The 24,567-nt window shown below is 38.8% G+C and overlaps 2 protein-coding genes and 1 non-coding gene across 5 annotated transcripts in view; 2 read left to right on the top strand and 1 right to left on the bottom strand.

Annotated features, from left to right (window-relative positions):
• fgd5a (FYVE, RhoGEF and PH domain containing 5a) overlaps positions 1-2,097 on the top strand; it is a 30,001-nt gene extending 27,904 nt beyond the window's left edge. For both annotated transcript variants that reach the window (XM_067504511.1, XM_067504510.1), the window contains exons 20-21: positions 31-185; positions 632-2,097. In XM_067504511.1, the coding sequence (XP_067360612.1) occupies positions 31-185; positions 632-668 (192 nt within the window). In that variant the 3' untranslated portion in view covers positions 669-2,097. The remainder of the gene's footprint in view (positions 1-30; positions 186-631) is intronic.
• A 4,302-nt stretch (positions 2,098-6,399) lies between these two features.
• Positions 6,400-24,324, top strand: prkcdb (protein kinase C, delta b). 2 transcript variants are annotated; one of them, XM_067505427.1, is made up of 17 exons: positions 6,400-6,583; positions 15,659-15,789; positions 15,998-16,270; positions 18,442-18,610; positions 19,640-19,671; positions 19,762-19,847; positions 20,149-20,278; positions 20,406-20,506; positions 20,599-20,683; positions 20,898-21,013; positions 21,144-21,317; positions 21,518-21,609; positions 21,749-21,811; positions 21,937-22,075; positions 22,329-22,517; positions 22,699-22,827; positions 22,982-24,324. In XM_067505427.1, exons 2-17 carry the CDS (start codon positions 15,681-15,683, stop codon positions 23,138-23,140), a joined length of 2,046 nt encoding a protein of 681 aa, XP_067361528.1. In that variant the 5' UTR covers positions 6,400-6,583; positions 15,659-15,680; the 3' UTR covers positions 23,141-24,324. The 2 variants fall into 2 exon arrangements, with proteins under 2 accessions (XP_067361528.1, XP_067361527.1); XM_067505426.1 differs by having other exon boundaries at positions 20,895-21,013.
• On the bottom strand, positions 16,971-17,042 carry trnae-cuc (transfer RNA glutamic acid (anticodon CUC)). Its single transcript has one exon. It is a non-coding gene; the product is annotated as a tRNA-Glu (tRNA).
• Positions 24,325-24,567: the final 243 nt, after the last annotated feature.

The raw sequence follows: 24,567 nt of genomic DNA, 5'->3' as shown, positions 1-24,567 counted from the left end.
TGTTTGATGTGTTAACTCTGGTTTCCTCAGGATAAAGTGGCTTCAGAGAGTTTACCACTGCAGGGATTCACTGTGAAGCTGACTGAGAGACCAGAGGGAGAGGAAAGCAGCAATGTGTTCCATCTCTACCACAAGAAGACCCTCTACTATACCTTCAGAGCTGATGATCAGCATACTGCACGCAGGTCAGCGGTGATGTTGCATTAAGATAGACAGTTTATTTCCACCTTTGAAAACTGAGTACAGACTAAACCTACATTCCCTGGAAACAAGCACACTGATAATGCTGAATCCTAAGCAGCAGAACAACAGGGAACTGTCAGGAAGCTGCCACTTGGGATGTGTGGAATGTGTGACAACAGGCAGAGTATAAATATTAGCCTTAAAACCTGGGAAATGGGAAATAAAAGAGACATAATAAACAAGAACACCGCTAGGACTGAATTAAGCTGTGAGCAAAACAGTTAACATAGGCTTATTTGTAGCCCTTGGTCATTTATTTCCTCCCAGTATAAGCACTAGTATTTGATTTAGAGACACTTTCTGCTCGGTCAAGGTCTACATCACAGAATTTTCATTACAGATCTGACACAAGCACTGCATTAAAATCTTCCTTATCCTTGTGTTTCAGGTGGGTCAATGCAATGGAGGAGGCTACTGTTCTATAGCACCTGCTCAGTTAAACCAACAAGCACTGCTGTCTGCGACTGCTAGAACTCCTCAGTGGAGCACAACAAAGCTACCTGCTGCACACTACTCACTCCAATCTGAACACTAGAAAAATTGATTAAGTGTGAGCTTTTGTGGAATATTACATGATAATGTAATCTCTAGCTGGACAAGGCTGCCACCCAGTGGTAAAAGAGAGAAGAATGCTACTATGTGGAAAGGAGAAGTGGAAACCTAAAATCTAAAAGCCTGAGAAGGAAAATTTAATTTCCTGTTGTTCGTTGTTGGGTTTTTTTACCACCTCACATAAGCCTGTCACTTTTCCACCGTCTTTCTAATGGGTTATTAAACAACTCGCTTGTTTGTAGGAGAACGTTTTATCACATTCTTCAGTATTAAATACTTTGCAAAAAAAAATCCAAAGTAGATTTTGCTCCATAGTCACATTTGTAGGCCATAAAAAGGAAAGTATTTGCTATTTGGTATTCTCAATATATATATTGTGAAGTATACACTGCAGATATTGAAGTGAATTATACCTTCTTGTTTGTATAGAAACAATGTTCCATGACGAAGTAAGAAGTCAATTTAAATTACCGTGTGTACATTTTATGTCTTGTGGCATTTTACACTTACAGTTGTACTGAAACTATGGAATGATCCTCTGCATGACAACCATTTCTATAATGGTGAACACCTTTTTTATATGAAACAGTGGCTTTTTAAATTGTGTTATACGGTTCTGAAGTGCCATTTGATTTCTTCCAGCTGAATGCAATGCAATTTGCAACTGATAATGAATGTGCCTGAACTGGAATTGTACTCCTTGCTTGTTGTTATATTATCACAGTACTGTACAATGGTCATTTCTCCAGAAGAGACCATGATAACATTTTAACTACTCTCATATTCTGCTATTTTGAACAATTAAGTTACAGTCCAGAAACATAAGAATACACTATTCTTCCCTTTTTTAAATGACTTTTTAAATGCTGTATATACACTGCTGGATATAATTACACTTTAACCACTTGGACATAAAGCAAACTGCTGACAAAGAAGCCACTCTTAAACTACCAATAATCATTCAGGTGTAGTGTCATCTGAGACGCTCATGACTTCAGCAGTAGCAAGTACACTGGAGCTCCATCTTCTTTACTGCTCTAATATAATCTGCTCTAATATAATCAGACCACCAATTATCTACCTAAAGAGATGATGTGCTCCATTCACAATGCAGCTGCCCTACATTTGATTCCTCTCTTTATTAAAATGCATTATTCATTCATCAAGTACTGTTCAGCTTTTCCAGCTGTTTCATATGGGCCACACCTATAGTGTTATCATGGAATGTACCTCTTGCATACAGTGCATTGTAAATGTTTGTGTATATAGATACATATAAAATAAACTACTTCAAAAGGTTTACTCAATGTCCTTTTACAGTGTTGTGTCGTGCTGCCTGGTCATATACATGAATATGTGTGTTATTGAGAATAATAATTGGACCCAATAACGTCAACAAGTGTATAATTATAACCATTTTAAGAAAAACGCTCCTTTATGAATAATACATTGGAATTAGATGATATTTTACACCAACACAACTCAATAAAGAGCTAAGCTAATAAACATTGTGCTAGTTTGAACAGGTGTTCATGATGTCTTTGTCTCTTGTGCTGCTGTACTGTGTGTTTGGTTGTTAAAAGGCCCTTTCACCCAGCAGGGGGCAGCAGTAAATCATGCCGTGCAGATGTCGTTTGAACTGTAGAGGACATTTCAACATCTGAGAACGGAAGAATCCTCACAGGTGTTAAGTCACCAGCACATAGTGACTGTTTGAGTTACCAGTGTAGTAATAAGGGTTTGAATTACAGTTAGAGTAAGTGTTGCGAGCAAAATACATTTATAATCAATGTCACATGTTAAAAGGTCTGGAAAGAGTTTCAATGGCGATGTGTAAACAGCCATGTGTTGAATATGTTTATTAATTTATAAAGAAGTCATGAAGAGGAAGGGAAACTAATTAACAGGGATTGATTAAACGAATATTCTAACTGATATTTGAGAACACTTTATATTTACATCTGTTTATGAAAGGAGAGGCGTGCATCAATATAACAATACTGAGGCTTGAATCATATATTTTTATTGACCCAAATAATGTTTCATTTTAAAAGGGAAGTGTGGAATTTTATTTTTTTTATTTCTTTGACAAAGACATCTGGTGAACAGGTTTACTTTTGAAGGGTTGTTTTCTTTGTCTTGATTGTGTGATGAGATTTGCAGCAAATATTTGATTATTCCTTACATGTATACAAGTCATTTTAATTTCAGAACATGACAAAATTTCATTACACACTGACTGAGCCAGAGGGGACATGTATAACTACTGTACATTTCCGATCATTCCCGTTACAGACCATAATCAGCACTCTTTTTTCCAGTATTTCCACTTACCAGTCTAGGCCACACTACAGAGTAATTACTACCCTCTCTGATAAATTAATTAGATAAACCAAACAGTGCCTTATCCACCAAGTCAGACAGCAGTGGAAAGCGTCCATGGCAGCAAAAACTATAGGACAAAAATATTTTGGCCTAAGCGGGCATAAGATTTGCTGATTAATAACTTTGAATGGCTGTCTATATTGGTAATAAGGAACCGCACTGATGCACACAGTGGATAACTGGGTACAAAGATCAAGAGTAATAGGATGATTATACCGACAAGTTACAATGAAGTGATAGTGATTGTGTGTCAGTCAGAAAGTACGTAGAACATGAAGTAGAAAGATTGGGGTTGCTCTAGATACATGATCCCGTGAGTATCAATGACCCAATAGTTCTTACTGGTTGTAACAAATGAAAGCCAGAGAGAGAGAGAGAGAGCGAGAGAGAGAGAGAGAGAGAGAGAGAGAGAGAGAGAGAGAGAGAGCGAGAGAGGTTTCCTTTAAGAACCTGAAAGTAAAAAACATATGGCCTTTTTGGACTGTTGGAAGTGATCTCTATCACACAGTTTCTTACATACAACCACATTCAACAAACGTCTCTCTGCCAAGGAACCAGATATGTACAGAGTGATTAGGTAACTGCCTGTATGTTTGAATCAATAGTTTTCCATTTCTGTTCTCTCCAAAATGTAACCAAAGGACCTCTAAAAATAGCAAAAGGACAGCTTCTCCTTGAACACACTGAAAATGCTTCAAATCCACATCCAATAATGAATCAGGAATTATTAATAGTGTGACTGTAAAAACTGCCAGAACTCCAATTTGAAACATGCAAAAAGGCTCAGAAAAAAACAGAGAAAAGTGCTAATCAGAAGGCAAAGTGAAAGAATGAGTGATACTCATTTGAGCTTTAGTTATGTTTCAAGATCAGACTCTGATACCAACAAAAAATGCCAACACAGAAACGGTGTAGGCAGGTTAGGAAAGTTTTTGTGCTCTAATCCTCAAAATCCGCTTCCAATATAAAACACACATGATCAAACTTTGAAGTAAGGAGTTTTTGAAAAGGAAGTGTTCCTGCAATACTGAGTATTCACAAGAGTATTCATACGATATGAAATAAGCAGCTGAGTACACTGAATGTACAAGTAATTTTACATAAGTCCCGTGGCGATCAGTTTTTAACCAGAGGCAACAAGAAGCAGCTTGAGAGGAAAGTCACTTCAACAGTGGCTCAAACAGGAAAGAAAGGTTACGCTGCACTTAGAGATTACCCGCTTTCCAGCATAATGTTTTCTCAACTTCAAGTTTCACTTGTGGGCTCAAGAAAGCTAATTTCCATCTCTGGTGTATAACAAGTCCCCCAGAATAAAAAATTGAAGTTGTCTTTATTTACTGCAAAAGCCCAATTTCCTTGAAACACGAAGCAAAGATGAGAGGAACTGATGAGAGGAACTGTTAAGGCAAAGAACTGAAGCAGACAGAATTGAGGACAAATAGAGAAAGGACGTTTTAGTCTGTGGCATGACTCTTGATGAAAGGACTGTTTCTCTCCATTTTCAGGGGTTGTTTTTTCATCCCTCCCTCCCTCAGTCTGTTCCTTTCTTTACTCACTCTTATGTTTGCTCTGGCATGGCTGGGATGGCAGGAATGGCCATCCAAACAGGAACTGTCTGGGACCCTTGCCCGGATACAAGACTAATTCATACAGCAAATATGAAATCAGTAGTTACATGCAGAATATGTGGTGTTGTGAAATGAAATTACATAGCCCACAGAGACACAACAAGGTGGATCACTTTTGAGGCACCGTCCCCCCGCTGACAATGCTGCCCCTAGTTAAAGCCACAAGTGGAAATTTTGTCACACCTGCAGTCCCAGGTGTGCTCAAGAAATTATTTTAGTGATAACAGTGAACTATGCATCCATTTGACGAATTATTTCTTCATTTAGGAAGTGGTGATGGTTATGTTGAAAAGAAAATCTTGCTTCCTCAATCTGATGTTTAGTTCCTGTTGAACCAGTAACAAAATACCAAAAAGGTGTCAGCGAAAAGCATATCCACTGGATGTCATAGGGGAAACACCAGTTTTATTTTATAGGAAGGGCAGGCCGAGATGACAAATCAGAAACCTGAGATGGTTTTATGAATGGAATTTTAACCTATGACCACTGTTGCAGCATGAGGTCATCAGGAAGAGACGCAGTCTTACAGTTAGGAAGTCATGGGTAAAGATGAGTTGTCCTGTTGCAACGTCACGTTTTCAATGGTTTCTTCCTTGTGTTAAAAAATGCTTACGTGGCTACACTGTACACTACTAACATGACAAATGTTTGGTAGGTATTAGTGAGAGTCTTTCGATACCGCAAAATATGGATGGGCTAGAGTAGGCAACCTCTAGCTGCCAAAACTCTCTGAGTGGTGGAGACATTGAAGCAAAACTGTTGTGCTTGAGTTTGTTGTCCTGTGCTACAAGTGTGTGTGGCGGTGATGAGTAACTCCATAGACTTACTCAATAATCTCTTAGTCTATACGTCATTTTTCCAACCTTTTCGGAGCTATAAATAGCCCATTAGGAGCTGATATGGTCAGCCTGAATTTCCAGATCTATTCTCTCTTGAAGTCAGTTTTGGTGGGTGGATGGTGATGAGTCAGCACCACGTGCATCTTGCTTTGTGATGGAGAGGAGGAGCCAGTGTAGTGGAGGTGCTGTAGGAGGATTCCACTATGGAAATACAGGGCTGGTTGGATCAACCCGTGAAACTGTATTCTTTACTCTTGTGTGTGTGCGTGTGTGTTTGTTTTTTTGTGTGTGTAGTGTAGTGCAGTGATTTCCCAGGTAACTTCTTCCAGAGTCAAAGCATTTATTTTAACGTGGGGAAAAATTGTTGTAGGACATTAACACAACGTGTACCTGTAAAACGTATTTGTTTGTCTTTTCAACATTGCTATGTTGTCTGAAAACCTACACTGATACACATCAGGGCAAGGTGTTCAAAGACAAACTGAATTCTGGAAACACACCGCATTAATTATGATGCAGTCGGTGAGAAAAGCCTGCTTCTAATGTGAAACACAAGGTTTCTAGTCTGGATGAGTATCAACAATACTCACTTCTATGACGTGTTTACTGCTCACACCGCAAAACACCGTAGTCTCACCTCTAAGTGTGCGTGTGCGTGTGCGTTTGTGTGTGTGAGGGGGGTGGGGTGTGGGGAATCACCTGGTTCACGTCAGACACCCTGTGCCCTATACCGCGCGTTGCTGTAGAGCCGCAGTACAGAGCCGGGCAGAGCGAGAGAGAGAGAGAGAGCGAGAGAGAGAGAGAGAGTGCGAGATTGACGGCAGCCGACGGAACACTTCCTCAAACACCACTTAAGATTTTGAAGTCGAGCCTCCGGTAAAAACCGTGGTTCAAACGCCAAAGTCGCGACAAGAAGCTCACAGCTTAGTGAAAGAGGTAAGGCACAGTTTGTTGTGAAGAGAGGCCACTTGTTCGGAGTGTTTCAAACTTGAGCTCGGTGTGTGACAGCAGGGATAAGAGGACTTGAAGACTGGCTGCTGTTTACTGGGTGTCAGGAGTCGACTGTTTGCTTTGATCCGTGTTTTGTCGACAGCAAACGCTACTGACTACTACTACTATGCATTAGCCCAAGACTTACTATTACATAGTAGAAGATACATGTGAGACTACAGAAGCGAGTGTTACTACTACATAATATTAGTGGTAGTCTTAGTACTTAATACATAGTAATACATAGTAATACATAGTAGCAGTAAGACTTGGAACGTCTCTTGTCGCGTTTCAGCTGCTGCTGTGTGAGGTTAGCAGTGTTTTAGTGTTTCCATGATATAACTTTTTTCTCCAGTGATACCAGCAAAGTGTTTTATCCTACGGCAAAAGTTTTTGAAGTGATTGTTTACTTACTGTAAAAAAAATAATAATTTAGGATTAAACGGTGCACCTGCAACCACGAGCCAGAAATACATTAATGTAGGATCTTTAACCCAGTGAATGACAACGATTTACTGCAGTCTATCAGGGGAAAAAGTTCCCTATAACGCAGGTTATCTCCTTTAAACTTCTTCTTTCTGAATACCCCTTACTGTAATTACTACACTTCTACATAAAGAAGTAGGGAGATTGTATAAAATCTCTTTATGTGACAGAAGATACATGTTTGCATTCCTGTCTATTAAGCCTCAGTCATTTTTGCTCTAAAGTGTTGTGTTCAGGTGCATTTTAGGTGTATACTCAAGAAATTTGTTTAGTGATACTACTTGAATTAAAAGACAAAGGGCCCTCTCACTGCAATACATCCAATACAATGTAAGGTTCCTCATATTGTATAGTACACACCTATAGCGACTACCATTCTATATGTAGGTTGTTTTGATTTAAACATCTAAATGATTCATTTTGCATCAGTTATAACATGTGGATGTAATCCAATTTCTTCAGGTACAAAGCTGGCTAAGAGGATCTGTAGAGGACTTTACTTCTATTAAATAGCGTGAACCATTATTCGGTTTCTGGTCTGGTTTGACAGACAGATCATTAGAAATATAATGAAGGTGATACACCAGCACCTGGCTTATATTGTTGTCTGACTTGAACAGGAGCTGGTTTTCATTGTTCAGCTGACTAAACAAACCTTAAAAGAAGCTCCAAAGCTCCTTCCTTGTTGCATTAAGGTTTACTCATTGGAAATGCTTCGTAGTCATTATCCTGCTAATATGTCGCATCTGTTCTGTCTCCACAAAGACATTGCTCTCCTTGTGTTCAGTGTGCAGCCTGTTTCTCGGCTGTTGGCGTTGGCTTGTAAAGGTGAGGAAGGCTCGTGTGGGAGTTGTGTGATGGAAGTGTTTAGTTTAAGGGAAGTGTCTTTCTGAAGATTACGGCACATTCTTGTGGCTGCAAACAAGACACCAACACAAAACGCATTGCCCTCTTGTGAAATATTCCTTCTGCTGTGTGCAAATTCTTATGTCACACGGTTTAGCACAGTTCTGTGTTCCTGTTGGTATATTTTGGAAACTGTGCAGCTTTATGAGCACAGGTAACATTAACTGCCTGCAGTTAGTGGTGTGTCAATATTGGCTTATGGTATCATAGGCTGCTTGCAAGACACGGATGAGACATCTGCTGAGTGTGGAGTTTGAGAAGGAGCATAGATCCCTTCATAGTTCAACACGCACACAAACACATCATGACTTAAAACAGAGTCCTGTAAGCTTGACTTAAAATTAGAAGTCTGGACATTGAACCAGTCTACTTGTAAGTACACCTCAGTAACTAGTTTGTGTATTGAAGATAGTTTGGCTCATTAGTTGCCTTTGGTTTCACTACTGCTCCCACTTTATCTCTCACGCACACAAATACACACACACACACACACGCACACACACACACACACACACACACACACACACACACACACACACACACACACACACACACACACACACATACTTACTCACACACTCACTCCACATCATGCTGTCCTGCTTGGCTCTCCTTGCGCGGATGAGGTTTTGTCTGACTTATCTGAGGCTTTGTGAACTGTGAGCGTGGCAGAAATGGACACCGCTCTTAATGCATGTGGTGAAAAGACACACATGCAAACGTACACGCACACACCAACTCACACACAAACAGGCAGGCTTTTAATCCATACTGGTATAGCAGATTTGACATTGTGTCACAGTGCCCAGTGACACTACAGAAGAAGGGAGAGAAATTGTGAAAAGGTTATTTCCCCACATTGAAGTTTATGGCAATGTGCACTGTACTTACATCCAGTTGGCATTCACAAAACGCTTGTATTGATTTAGTTGGAGGTCAAATCAAGGCCATGTGAAAAAAAAACTGTGAGTATCAATGGATTAAATGTATCACAGCACCCATTCATCTTATTCCGACCTTGAACAAGCAGCAGGGCTCATTTTTTACTCATTTTCAGTCTTACTCAGCTTACTTGTCCTACTTTGAGGAGATCACTGAGTGTGCATCAGTGTGTGTGTGTGTGTGTGTGTGAGAGAGAGAGAGGGAAAACAGATAATTTAGCATTACTATCCAGTTAAATGTATGTTTTCACCTTTTTTGTCTATAAGTGTTGGCTCCTTACCAGACAACTACTGTAACACACTGTGTGTTGACATAACTTTGTGTGTGTGTGTGTGTGTGTGGAAAAGGGGTGTTAGATATTAACCTTGGTTAGTGAAAGAAAGGAAGGCTTTCATTCTTTCAAGCCAGTCTCTTGCTGAAATTCATTAAAGGCTGCTTTGTTCAAGGTTATTAGTGTGCGTGTGTGTGTGTATATGTGTGTGCCACTACTATACTTATGTGTTATTTGAGTTGGTGCTAATGCAGTAATAATACATGCCACTATGTCTCAGTGAAAGACTTGTGGATTAGGGAAAATTTTTGTCAAAACTAGGAATGAAAACGATAATCACATAGCTTTTTATACACAAACACGATGCAGTCTCATGTTATGACCACCACCTAGGAGGTTATACTTTTGTCCTAAATCAATCAGCAGCAACAACATTATCGACAGCTGAGGGTTTAAATGTTGTCGGCCTAGGCTCTCTGAAAATAATAGCTGGTGTAGTGAATATGTTTTCTTGCATTTGTATTCGTAGCTTTCATTTTTAGTCGCCGTCATATCTTCAGACATTGTCAACTCTGCATAACACTGTTTACTACTATTCTCCAAATCCCTGCTAGATTTGACAGTGCACACATGCACAAATTCCTGTTCAGCAAACTTTGGAATCAATAAAGCACTGAAGCAGTGTCATGAATTGAACAAACCTCACTCGACACTGTGCAGAATATGTCCATACAACCCAGATGTTATTGCTTTGACAGTTGTTCACACACAATGTTCTTATTGTACTTGAAGTTAGGAAAACAGATAACAATTAGGAATAATGATTTTCCATTATCAAGGTTCAATTCACAATCTAGAAGGTTTGTTTTTCTTTGTACTGTCTTAAAGAGCATTTCACTGATGCTGTAGATGTTTACACATAAACGCCCACCTCAGAGTAGCAGCTTTAGACCCAAATGTGATTTGGCTGACTTTGACCATGCGTGATCAAGTTCTTTATAACCGTGTTGCACATGTGTTTAAATCCATTTAACCTGGGATGTTTATGTCTTTCACTCAAACTCTCTGGCAGAACAGAGAAACCAAAGTTTGTATCATTCTGTAACTGAAAAATGTTTTCTTTATTTTTTCTTTTATATTTTGACACGTTTCCAAATATTGCTCAGCAAATTAATTATATTCATGGTATTGCCTAACAACACCTCCAAGGCAACATCAAATGAGCCAGCAACAGCCGAAGCTGATGTATTCTTACAGTGGTTAGTTTGATATTGACCACATCTCTAGTTTAGTGATGTTATGTAACTTTAAAGTTATGACATGCATCTGATTAAGTATTGCAAGAATGCATTTTATTTTTTAGAAAAGAGTTATGTCTTACCTGCGTCCCGCTTTTCTTCTCGTTTAAGTGTTCTGTCAGACCAGTTTAATCACTCAAGATCTTCTTTTGACACAGACGGACATCATTTCCAAGTATTACACCTCCCCATAAACCCATTCCTTAGTGGACAAATACCAGCTAACATACTTTTAATAAAAGTCATCTGTCAGTAGCCAGGCCATAAGATGTCAAAGGACAATGGCTATGCTGCCAGTCTTACGCATCCAATTGAGTTTAATTAGTTTTCTTTGTCCTTAACATTGCTATTTGTCACGGCAGGAGAGGTGGTGTAACGGCTCTGTTCTGTTCAAGCATTTTAGTAAAACATGAAGCCTGGTATGTCAGCGAACTAACACAATCACATGGTCCAGAAACCGAAGAATGTTCAAATGTCAATAGTTGTCAAGTTTAAACCTTGTGACCTTTGTGTTCATACCTATGTTTAAATAAATCTTTGTAATTGACAGCATTAATACCTGCTGCATTCAGTAGTATTTAACTAATACTGGATATAGCAAGTATCCAAACACTTTCTGTTGTGTTGTGTGTGACATTTCTGTTGTGTTTAAAGTTCACCAATGACTGTGGGGGCGAAAGTGCACTTTCCTTTATAATTTAAGGGTGTTTGAAATCACTTCAAAGGAAATGTATCTTTTCTTTATTCATTAACTCCCAATCTTAGGGGACACAATGTAATGACTGACTGAGGTCTACAGCCACATTTATGTTTGCTTGTTTGAAAAGCTTTTTCCCTGCAGTTTGGAAGTGAGACTCATTGTCAGTGATAAGATAGCTGCACTTTAAATATGATTCATGTGGTTTGTAGGTTAGGAGGTGCCACTGAAATTGAAGATGTTTCCAGCATAAAATGTAATAATATTAATGTTTTTTACATGTACATGTTTAAGTCAGCTGAAAACTTAATTTAAAAGCTGGTCAAAATTAAAAATAAAGAACCCATCCTTAATTTATTTATTTAGTTCCAGTTTTTAAAAAACTAACAACAAACCTGAATAGGCCACCCAGAGTTTTTACACTTTAAAGTCCCATTCAGGAATTTTGAAGATTCAGATAGTATTTTTTAAATAACATAAATATATATTTTATATTTTTAAGCTAATTAAACTTGAAACCTCTTTCTTTTTTGTTTTGTTTACTTTTGTTTTAGACAAGAAGGATCTGCTGTTTGGCCTTAACAAACTACATGGTTTTCATTACTGCTGTATTAGATAACTGATTTGAATGAGAAGGCTTCTTTCTATAAGGAATAACAAAATGCAGTTAGGTGCTGTCAGAATAACGTGAAAGACTTAAATATAAAATATCGCGCCACGTGTTTATTTGCTGAAGGAAACTCCAGTTTTGTCATTCTCTCCAGTTGTCTGTGTTAGGGCTTGTCTGTGAAAGGTTGACTCACAAAAGTGGTCCAACCTGCTAAACCTGCCTAATCACTTCTTCCACTAAAAGACATCTCCACGAATTCATTGCATACCAAAGCATTGAGGTGTCGCTATTGTGTGCCTGGCATTGATGGTTGTCTGTCTCTTGTAAGACAGTCTTGTTTTCTTCTATTACTGTGCTGTGTGCAGTAGCACGATGGTTTAAATTATTTAAACATAATTTCAGTTTCTATAATTTCCTGAGCGTACTGTTATAGCTACTAATAGATGATACAAGTAAGCTCCAGATCTGTTTTTAAATCTATAAAACATTCAACTATTATGTTGTTCAGCTCTTCAAAGATATTAGTGCCACCATTTTTTCTGTCTTTCTGTTTTTTTAATTAGTACATTTTGATGGGTAGCTTTAAATCCTCTTTAACTTTCTCCGCTTTGACCACTTTAGTTAATACTGTTAAACTCCAAAATTTTTAGCTGTTTCACTTCCTTTTAAATTTGATGCAGCAATGCTTTGAGCTTTTAGACACAATTCACCTGTCTTCCAGCTTCTCCTACCTTTTCTACATTTCTTCAAAATAATGAAAATGTCGAATTCCTCATTAACTTACTCCAGTTTGACCTTCAACTGTTTCTGTGTACTTTCACTTACAAATCAATTACAATTTTAAACAGTCCCTTTCTGTAATGCTTTTTAACTCAAAGGCTCCAATTTCAACTGTAACTTTTCGCCTTCCATTTATTTCAGCAATGTTTTTGAAGTTTTAGCCTGCTGGTAATTTATTACAGCATCGAAGCATTCACTGTGCATTTACTTATAGAAATGCTTTTTCTAGGCTAATGCTTATTTTCCTCGTGTGTTAATAGAATTTGGAATATGCTGTCCTTTTAAAACATTGGTTGTAATATGACTTACATTAAAAAATATGGTTTTGAGACTGAGGCCAGTCCTTAGACGTCCTCTGATATGAGAAGATATGACAGTGGTAATTTTCATGTCAAGCCAAGCTGCATTTAATAGCATGTTCTTCTTGTTCATGTCTTCTTGTCACGTTTTTTTCTGCATGCTGCGCCTTCTTCCAGTTAGCATAATTTATGAATTCCTTTGTTAATGCAGACACCTCAGGCAGGCATTCCAGTTTTACATTTGCCTGTGTTTGACAGTTCAGGATTGTAACTAAATAAGCCGCACATGCAAATAACCACTATCCATCTCACTGGGAGTCGACTTCATTTTGGCTGAATCCACCGAAAAATCTCATTCTAACATTTAGTCTGATTTTCTCTGTGTCCTCTGACATGACTTTAAGTGTGTTGTCTGTCTTTTTTCTTTAGCTCTGTTTGTTCTTTATCTCTGCCCACCCTGTCCCCAATTGCATGTGCTAAATTTTTCCACTCTCTCTGGGGAGACTCTGATGTAGCCATGTCTTTGTAATGAGTGTATGTAAAACAGAGAGAAAACTGGAAGTAGGCTGTATAAGTGTAGGTTTTAAATGCCTTAGTGTATGGGTCAAGCTCCCTGATTAATGCTGTTTTTATATGTGTCTGTGTCCATGCGTGGGTAGTATTATGAAAGCGCTAATAGTTCCTCGAGCTACATGATCTCAGTCAGAAACAGTTGCTTGTTTAGCAGTTTTAAGATCCCAAATGGGCTTGCAGGGTCAAACAAAGGCTCCAGTAGCAACAGCAGAGATGTGTCATTCTCAGCCCAGTGGCAATACTGCTGAGAAAGCCAAATGCAAGTGCTCGGTATCCAAAGTATACCTAAGTAAGCGGTGTAAAGATAAAGTTAGCATTATAGCTAAACAGTGCATTTGATAAATACATGTTGAACTCTTGGCTCTGTGGCTACAGTCTACAGTGTGCTGCTGTTGAACTATAATAACATAACTGGATTTCAGTGTACTATACAGAGCAGTGTTATATATGGTTATGCTGTAAGGAAGGTGAGAACTTGTCACTATGACAATATAGTTCAACAAAATCACAGACTACACTTTCTAAAATGATTGGAAATCATTATCTTCATAAAAAGAGAATTTATTTCAGGATTCTATGGCTTAGTTATACCTAATAAACCACTGTGTGTGTATATCACAGCACTTACGGCTTCAGTTACTCGGGAGCTCATAACAAATGGCACAGAGCAACATAAAAATCAGCACAAACGCATTTTTTTAGATGATAAATAGATGATAAATTTCTGTTCAGGAGTTTCATCTGCATAGCCAATCTTAAGAACAGAAAATGCCTTTTGCATTTAGAGATTATTTCCCAGAAATGTCCTTTCACTCTGTGTCCGAACATCATTGTGTAGTTTAAAATAAGTTGCTGGATGCCTGAAATCACAGGCGTGCAATGCCTCTGCTATAACTATTAAACCAAGATTATGATAATGTTGCATGTGAAACTAAAGCTACAAGAGATCAAGTTAAGGAACTTAAAAGCTCACAAAATGTGCTATGTGGAAATATTTGGAGGTATTCTGAGTCTTTGGTGTGAAACAGTGTTTGTACCATGAAAGGTTAAGTGAGGGTTTCTTAGTGTAGTTCCTTTACACAACATGAGGCTTGATTGTTGGCCCTCCGTGTTTTCCCCTTTTGATAATCTGTTATAAGGCCCCGTTGAAGGGAAATGTCACTATTTTCAGTTTTTGTTTTCACAGTTTAACAATATACTATTTAAGTATTGAGATTTACAGAACATTGTTCTGTGTCGCAGCTGAAAACACAGGACATACATACATTAAATTAGTTTTTTAATTTAAATTTTTAAGCCTGCCACAGGAAGTTGCCCCAAGAAAGTGTTCACTCATTGACCTTTTGCACACATTATTGTTTTTAAAGCATCATTTAATATTTTAGGGGTTGTTTGTACTGTATGTATAATAGGAATACTGTATGTATTTATCTATATAATGAGTCCATCACACTACTTAAGAAATATGTAATTATTGCGTTCAGATGTATGCTGTGTAACGACTAGAGAGCCTATTTTTAAAACTCTGTCAACAAAAAAATCCGTCGGTGTAGCGATGCAGCTTAAAAGAAGCAAGCAGGCAGATACTCCTTATGTTTTTTGTATCCGTTTTATTTTTAGGAAATTGTAATTTTCAGAGAATCTGGGACAATCGTTTTGGCAAACCATATTGATTTAAAAAGGGGGTATATATGTTTTTACTATTTTTAGAACATTGTATTTCCTAAGCCATTGGCCTTTAGTGAACTGAACTTTGCATTAAGGGATTTTTGTGGAAGTGAGCATGATTTTTTCGAGAAAATCACCACATAACCAATTTGACAACAGTAAAGTAGCAGAGACTTTTGTCTTTTACCCTTACACTGGTTTTTCTTTCTGTCTTGGAAATTAGATCCTTTTAGAATTTCAGTAATGTTACCATCTCCTTGCTCTCAAGTGCACAGGATCTGTTCCATCTTCACTCATTACTGGCAGGTAGTTTCCAAACTTGTATGTTGAGTTGGAAACTTCTACTTCCTCTGTAGTTGTCATCTGAGAACAGATAGCCACTGACTCTCTTCCTTCTTGTTTTAAGTGCAGAACTTGAGCAATCCAAGTACCACATGAATGTGCATGTGTGCTGTGTATGATAATCTATCTTTACTTTATTTTATGTTTAGGAGGCTTAGGTGAGTGGTCGCCATGGCACCCTTCCTCCGTATCGCCTTCACTGCATATGACATGGGTGCTCTAAGTCCTATGACGGAGCCTCCCATCTGTGCCATCAAGATGAAGGAGTCTGTCAGCACAGGTATGTACACATGCTCACATACACGTATGCAAACACATTTTCTCTAAATGGGAGTGGCACAATGAGTAGGGAGCCAATATGTCTGAAGTTTCTTTGTCTAAACAGTCATATCCAGAAGTCCCCGCATACTGTAAAACTCTGCTCTAGCCCCTTTGGACTGAGACAGGAAATGTATCTTCCAGAAGATGATCTCAATGTTGTTCCACAGAGCGAGGCAAGACCTTGGTCCAGAGGAAGCCTACCATGTATCCAGCCTGGAAGTCCACTTTTGACGCTCACATCTATGAGGGCCGTGTCCTAGAAGTGGTCCTTATGCAGAGCACTGAGGAGCCATTGGCCAAGGCCACAGTGGGCGTATCTGTACTGGCAGAACGCTGTAAAAAGTCCAAAACCAACGGACAGGCTGAGTTCTGGATGGACCTACAACCTACTGGGAGAGTCCAAATGGCTGTACAGTTCTTTCTTGAGGACAGTGATGCAGGTATAAGAGCTACTTTGTTATGTCCCTGAATGTTTGGATTAGTGTGCGGTTAGACTTTAGGATGATTTTGTAACATCAGATAAAAATATTCAGAAGTCAGAGTTCCAGAAAAACACATACAAATATTAATTATTTAGTTTAATACTTAGAAAGATCATATACTTCAGGATGGTATGGGTAAGACCTGACAAGATGTCCTTAGGGTGCAGCATCCTTAGGATGTGGTCAGACCAAAGCCCACCTGGCAAACAGTACGCATGCAGTGGAAGCTGGAGTGGTAGGGTTACAGCCTGCAGCAAGTACCAAGAGAAATTATTTTGCCAACATTTAAAACAATAAGACATTCATTTCACTCCCTCTCTCAATTTGCTGAACTTTAGAGAACCTTGCTAGTTCAATCAGACTGAAGAGAAGCAAATCAGAAGTCAATAGTTTTTACTCTTTTTCATTTACACTTGAATGGAATTATTGCTAAATTCTACCTGGCACATGGAAATATGTGATACTATCTTTTTCCAGTTGAGTGCAGCTCAGTTCAGACCAGTGAAAAACAAATTAAAGAAACCTTTGATGCAAAGCAATCCAAACTGAGAAAACTTTAAAAATGTTAAAATCAAAAAATTGTGTGTTCTTGTTGGAGCCTATCACTTTAGAGGGCAATGTGATCAAGAAAATGTGAATAAAAAAAAAAAATAGAAAGTTCCCTGACCGGGAATCGAACCCGGGCCGCGGCGGTGAGAGCGCCGAATCCTAACCACTAGACCACCAGGGAGTCATATGCTGTCTCAAAGAGGCAGAGTGAATCACCCCCCCCCCTCTCTTCACACTTATAGAAAGTCACTTTCCTGCAGCACTAACATGTAGTGACCTCTACTGGCAGAATAAATCCCTCATCTGTTGATAATTTCTCTACAGTCTTTAAACAATTAATGAGACATTTTGCATATTCTTTGTATATCTTAATTTATTTTCTGTATCTACACAAGAGCACAGCTTTTTGTCACAGTAACACTTATGTCACTGTTCACTCTGAGGAGTGTAAGTGTTATCATCCTCTGAACCAAATGCCCAGTAAACTCAACCTGTCAAGGGTTAATCTGCATGCGCGTGACATATCTCATAATGAGCTTGTCAGGTGACTATACCATGTTTCCAATGTACACACCTTTTCAAGGTCATGTTGAAATTTTTCATTTTGGATGGCTTTACTTTGCAAAGTAGCCAGTAATAGTTTGTTTTTTATTTTTTTAAGCAACTATATACAATATTTTAGGTCTGTGTTGTTAAAAACAGAGGTGAAGCAGAACACTAACAGCTGGAAACTGCAGTCTTGGGATACTAATTCCAGCCAGGAAAGCCCACTTATTGTAGTTCTGCCAGTGCTGAGGGAACTGGGTGAGATTTTCCAAATGGCTTCTGGGTATAGGGAGTTTCTGTGTTGCACTGTTGGACAAGCACAGTTAGGGGTTCACTGTTCAGGCCTGAAGAGGGTCATGAGAGAGGGGTGTGCCTGCTGTTATAAGACCTCCTACATCAGCTCCCTCCTACACACTCCACAGGTTTCCTGAAAAGCTGCCCGGAGTATTTTTAGGCATGTGTGAACAGTCGTCAATGCTGTCGGCCTTTTCTGTCTTTCCCTTGCCCTTCGTCACTCCCACTTTCCTGGCTCTACTCACAGAAGTGCTGTCCAAACACAAACATCTGTCAGTAGAATTGAAGAGAGGAAATTAGTTTATCTCCCTCACCTCATTAGTCTTCCCATGTTTCCCTGTCTATCAGTTGTCTGGGCACCTCCTAACTCAACCTCGCTCCTTCTCATCCACCCACCTACAGTCCCTATCTCTTCCAGAGTTTCTGCCTCCCTTATTTACATCTCTCATGCCTCTTTTTCTTCACTGGATGAGTTTTGACCCCACCCCTGACTTGCATCAGCCCTAGAGGGCGTATTTCAGTGTTTACTTTATGATAATGTCTACTGCAACTGCATTTAAATGCGAATAAAGTTTAGGTACATTATACAAGCACAGGGTGGTTAAGTGGCCTGTATCATTTATTCATGGTATCATTATATTTAACTTTGAGTGGAACTCTTTGGGGAACAAGTTTGCCGCATACTCTAGATTTGAAAACAATTGCAGTAGTTTGATTTAAAAATTGTTGTATTCCCTTAGCATCATTTAAGCCATCAGTGAGGGTTCCTCCTGAAGATGGAGTCATGACCCTCAACAAGAGGAGAGGAGCTTTCAAGCAGCCCAGGGTTCACGTCATCAAGAACCACGAGTTCACTGCCACCTTCTTCGGCCAGCCCACATTCTGCTCTGTCTGCAGAGACTTCCTCTGGTGAGATCTGCGTTTGTTACGTGAACAGCTGTCACAAATATATCACTGTTACACTTTTGTACTTTAACTGGTTTGCATATCAAATTAGCTTTGACATTCGGTATGCTTGTATTTCTGTAAGAGGCTGTTGGAGCAATTTGTATCCTACTTTGTTGTTGCATGACTTACATAGAAAATCAAAGATCAACGGCTTTCGGCTTGTCCGTTCAGGGGACACCACGTTGATTTGCCATGAATTTATTTTTACCAGCCATGGTAGCTGTGTGGGTCGAGTGGGATTCAAACCCACGGCCTTCAACATCCCAACCCAGGCCCCCCTTCGTGACTTACATAGAAGCAAGCAGCTATTTTGCTGTTACTGCTTGTTATTACTGCAATCAGCATGGTGTTTTTATTAGGGAGGTCACATGCACAGGTGTAATAATTCCAGACCAGTTGTGCTCTCATCTACTATTATTCCCTGGGTACCAAAAAGGACAAAAACATCCGTTGTCCAATAAGCGTAGTCCAGCCCCCCACTGGTGTTTCTGAAAAGACCAATCAGTAGCACTTGTAGTTTGCTAAATAGAGTCGTCTTGGGGGTGTTAGTAATAATAGCAACAACAGTAGGGCTGCTATTGTGAGAATGACTCACTGTCTATTGAAATCCCACAAGGATGTCAATTTGTGTTCTATGTCAGCCGAATTAACCTGAGAGCAAAGTTTGTGTGTCTGTGGCTAACATTAAAGCAAACAGGTTTCAGTTTCATTATCTAAGATTAAATATACGTATCCTCCAGTTATGCTGATAACAGATGTAAAACACCCATATGATTTCTTGCTCATTTTAATATCAGGTTTTTCCTGCTTTTTTTGCATATTACTAGAGAGATATGTTTGTGACAGCCAGTAAACTTTTATGCAAGACCAAGAGGTAGATCAATTAATGATCTACCTCCCAGCTACAGTACATCTATGTAGAAAAGAAAAACACATATTTCATGTCACTCATTAGAAACATTTAATTCTATGTCTTTTTTCCACATGTAGGGGGCTCAACAAACAAGGATACAAGTGCAGACGTAAGTGTTTGTTGTTGTTTAACTGGTGTCTGCATCTTTTGGATTTAATCATATTGCATACAATACTTGGTTTTTTTCTATTTTACCTAGAATGCAATGCAGCAATACATAAAAAATGCATCGAAAAGATCATCGGCAGGTGCACTGGTACAGCCACCAATAGTCGTGACACAATGGTAAGCAAAGTTAACATTCTCCACCATTAATGCAAAACTTGGCCTTAGATCTTTTTTTTTACATCTCCAGATGGGTCAAACTTTTACACAAGTTGACCTCTCAGGTTCTTCAACACAGATAAATATTTACACAGCCAAACTTGTCCAGGGCCAAATATATAGACAGCATCAATACTAACTACACTTATAACATGCATGGAGACATGTGCTCAAGTATTGGTTGTGGAATTTCATTTAGACTTTCACTCGCCTCTGTCGATAGGCAGCTTTTGTTCGTTTTAATGACCCCTAATGTGTGTAGTTCCAGAAGGAGCGTTTTAAGATTGACATGCCGCATCGCTTCAAGTACTATAACTACAAGAGCCCAACATTCTGTGAGCATTGTGGCAGTTTGCTGTGGGGACTCTACAGACAGGGCCTTAAATGTGAAGGTAAGTCCAATTAATGTATTCTTTGCATTTTACCTCAAATGTGTCATCTGTGCGATTTTATTGGCATTTTTGCATGTCTCAGATGTTTTTTAACACATTATAATACGTTTTTAACACCTATGTCCAGACTGCAGCATGAACGTACATAGTTATTGCCAGAAGAAAGTGGCCAATCTGTGTGGAATCAACCAAAAACTACTGGCAGAGGCTCTGCTTCAAGTCACCCCGGTTTGCACATTAATACTCTAGTTTAATTTTTGTGCGTAGTTGATGTAGATGTATATACTCAAGAATGTTTTGCAAACTTGTTTTCTCCCTAGAAATCTTCAAAGAAGTCTGACAACTCCAAATCAGTGGATATTGGTGTCTACCAAGACATCCAAAGTGCAACAGCAGACCCTAGTGGTAAGCTGTGTCATAGTACCGCACACACTGTATTACACAGCTGTTAAAGATAAATAAGATTTTATCTTTAAGGGTATTATATATTATGATTATAAAAGTAGTTTTGCACTTACTTACTCAAATCTTTATTGATTATTATGAGAGTTTCTTGTATCTTTGCATTCATGTGCGCGTATGTATTTACTTTATGTTTGCAAATGTGTGTTTTAAGCAGATGATGACAACAAGGGCTTGAACCCAACCCCAGCCACACCTGCAGGTTCCCGGGTACGCCTAAGCATGAACCAGCTGGTGTTCCACAAGGTGCTGGGCAAAGGTAGCTTTGGCAAGGTATAACCCATAGGTCCTGTGTAACATAAATCCTGGCCTAAACATGAAATGACTGTGTAGAAACTAAAATGAATGAATGTATGACTGAAAAATGAAACTGTATAAGTACTGACTGGCTCTGACACCACAGGTGCTGCTGGCAGAACTGAAAGGACAGGGTCAGTACTTTGCCGTGAAGGTTCTGAAGAAGGACGTAGTTCTCATGGATGACGATGTGGAGTGTACCATGGTGGAGAAACGAGTCCTTGCTCTTGCTTGGGAAAACCCCTTCCTCACACATCTCTACTCCACATTCCAGTCAAAAGTAAGCACACACATATCGAACATCTTAAAACCCAAAAACTCCCCTAATAGGGAATCAGCCTGGACTGCATTAGTAACAGCAACAAACCCCAGGTAGTGAAAAACCACACACTTCTAGACCTCGTTTATCTGAATCCATTCTGTTTTAGACATACACATGTATCCCATTTGCAACAGTGACAGTAATGTGTTGTTGTACAGGAGCACCTCTTCTTTGTAATGGAGTACCTGAATGGGGGCGACTTGATGTTCCACATCCAAGACAAAGGCCGCTTTGATATCAACAGAGCTGTGTGAGTACACTGGGAAACTATGTAAACAACTGTGAGCAATGTGGCAGTTGTCATTTTGCTCAAGGAAGGATCAGTGATTTGAGCTCTTAAACACTGTAAAACCTAGTTTAATGGTTGTTTTGCATTTTTCAAACTTTAGATTCTATGCAGCTGAGATAATAGTAGGACTGCAGTTCCTCCACTCAAAAGGAATTATCTACAGGTAAGACACAACAGCCACTACACTGGTGTCTGATATTGTTTAACTACATCACCATAGAATAGAACAATTTCTCTTTTCATCTTACACTACTGTACTTCAAACTTACTGTATTTTCTTATCTGCAGAGATCTGAAGCTAGACAATGTCATGCTGGACAAGGATGGACACATAAAGATAGCAGACTTTGGCATGTGTAAAGAGAATGTGTTTGGAGATGCCAGAGCTACCACTTTTTGTGGGACACCAGACTATATCGCACCAGAGGTTAGTTTGGTGCTTGGCTTTGTAGTTTCATACCTTTAACTTTCCATTAGAAGCTTTGAAACCCAGTTATATATGAAAATCTGCTGACCCAACTTGACAAGGAATCTGTCATAGTTTTACAATATGCTACATATGCCCCCTGGAGGCCAGAGAAAATATTAAACCATAGCAACTCACTATTTTCCTAAAGTGCCTGCATATCTTTGTTCTCTTCACTTACTTGTGTTGAATCTTCTTAATTCCCTTATCTCAGATCCTGCTAGGACAGAAGTACACATTCTCAGTGGACTGGTGGTCTTTTGGTGTACTGGTGTATGAGATGCTGATTGGTCAGTCCCCATTCCAAGGCGATGATGAGGATGAATTATTTGAATCCATCCGGTCGGACAGCCCTCACTACCCTCGTTGGATCACCAAGGAGTCTAAGAGCATGCTTGAACTGGTGAATAAACAACATTACTAGACCATCTTTGTCCCTTGCATGCTTATTAAGTCTTTATATATCCTAAATATGCATGGATGACATAGCATGCTTTTCTCAATTTTACAAAATATTGTTAAAAGGAGTTGTATTGTGTTGTTTGTGTATTGAAATTGGATGTCTTTTGCCATTATTATATTAGCTGTTTGAGCGAGATCCCACTCGCAGGTTGGGCGTGGTGGGAGACATCCGTGCACATCTGTTCTTCAGAACCATTAACTGGTCAGCACTGGAGAAGAGGGAAGTGGAGCCTCCTTTCAAGCCCAAAGTGGTATGTGCCTCTTATGTTTTATGTTGTTTTTTTTACCTAAACTATGTGGTACCAGGAAGCCCTTAATGTAAATATAGTTGTGCAAATCTGGTACATTTTTTCAGTATGCTGTGCAACATTAACCTAACTACAATTCCTGACCTGCATCACACAGAAGTCTCCCAGTGACTGCAGCAACTTTGACCGAGAGTTCCTGAACGAGAAGCCACGGCTCTCCCACGCTGACAAAAACCTGATAGACTCCATGGACCAATCAGCATTTGCTGGCTTTTCATTTGTCAACCCAACACTGGTACCTATGATAAAAAAATGAAAAGATTATATAGCTGCTATGGGAACATGGACAGTCTGAACTAGACACTTAACCTCTTTCCTTTATCTTCACGTGATTGGGGTCCAACTGGATGGATGACAAGAACATTAAAAGATTTAGGCTTATCTTTTGTGGTCTAGGAGTATTGCTTCAGATACCAGAAAACATCCGGAAGCAATAATCCTATATCAGCTGTCAACTTTTACAGGTGTACAAAAATACCAGAAAATTAAGGCAGATTTTTAAGAAACCAGTGTTACCATAATCAACATTAGTGATGCATTCAGTCTTCTCTTTATCTGGCATCGTTCATAATATGAAACTGTACTAATCACTGAATGTCTATGCTGACATTTTTATTCACATGCACAGCCACAACACCCTTATTTAGCTAAATATGTACACCCAACCTTGCACATGCAGGTCTAGAGAGTTCAGTGGTCCCTAAATACACTCACTCTGTGGGCTTTTCCAATTGTATGCCACCTAGTACACCCTAACTGTGTGCATTTGTGTGTTTTATGCATATGCATAAAATATTTTTGGTTCTGTGCAGGTATTTCCTCAGATGCAAATGGTGCTACTGTACTCTAATATCGAATGAATCCTCAGTTGTTCCAGGAATCAAAGAACAAATTGTGATATAATGGTTTGTCGAATTCAGGTTTCCTCTTAAGTGAAGTAAGGTTTTTGTAGAGCTGAGTTGTCTTCTCTTCTGCGCTGTCATGAGAAAGTCTTTAGTCTCATAAACCTTGAAATAAGAAAATGTGTTTTTATCTTTAATTTAACACAGCCTTTAAAGTAGTAATCTTCTTGTCTTTTATCTGCCTCTGATGTCAAACTTCATGGTGTAGACTTACATCAAACTACAGTATAATGCAAACAATCATTTGTTATGTAATAGTCACTTTCTGGGTCCTTTTCTTGCTACAGTCTTTACTCACTGTAAAGAACTGAAGTAATGGTGTGGTACTTTACATGCACATCTATATACCTTGAAGGAAATTATTATCTGCCTGTTGGGGGCGGGACTCATTTTACTGTAAGCATAGGTCTTTGATATGTGTTATATTACTTGAATGTAGAAAATTTTAACAAGAAACATATGAATGTGTGTATATATATATATATATATATATATATATATATATATATATATCTAGAGAGAGAGAGAGAGAGAGAAATTAATATGTATGTAAGCATGATGTATTCTGTGGGTGTACTTTTTTTACTCTCCTCCTCTTTTACATCTGATTATTAATACATTTATTATAAACTCAAAATTCGTGTTAACCATTGTTTACCAGACTCCATTTTTTTGTTTACCTTTACTGTAGTGTTAATTATGGAGTCTTGTATATTGCAAGGCTTCATATTTAAAAGCAAAAAAGATGTACTGTAAAGACTTACAGCGAAATTCAGTATTA

The sequence above is a fragment of the Channa argus genome, chromosome 5, assembly GCF_033026475.1.
Source record: "Channa argus isolate prfri chromosome 5, Channa argus male v1.0, whole genome shotgun sequence".
NCBI classification, from domain to species: Eukaryota; Metazoa; Chordata; class Actinopteri; order Anabantiformes; family Channidae; genus Channa; species Channa argus.
Note: the sequence above shows the minus strand (reverse complement) of the source record. Positions and strands in the feature narration are given on the sequence as shown.

What these genes read in the sequence shown, in the direction of transcription:
- prkcdb (XM_067505426.1), top strand. Translation starts at nt 15,681, where the DNA reads ATGGCACCCTTCCTCCGTATCGCCTTCACTGCATATGACATGGGTGCT. An exon ending in CCAATAGTCGTGACACAATG is followed by an intron (nt 19,848 to 20,148) that starts GTAAGCAAAGTT and finishes TAATGTGTGTAG; the next exon opens with TTCCAGAAGGAGCGTTTTAA. An exon ending in CTCCTTTCAAGCCCAAAGTG is followed by an intron (nt 22,828 to 22,981) that starts GTATGTGCCTCT and finishes TGCATCACACAG; the next exon opens with AAGTCTCCCAGTGACTGCAG.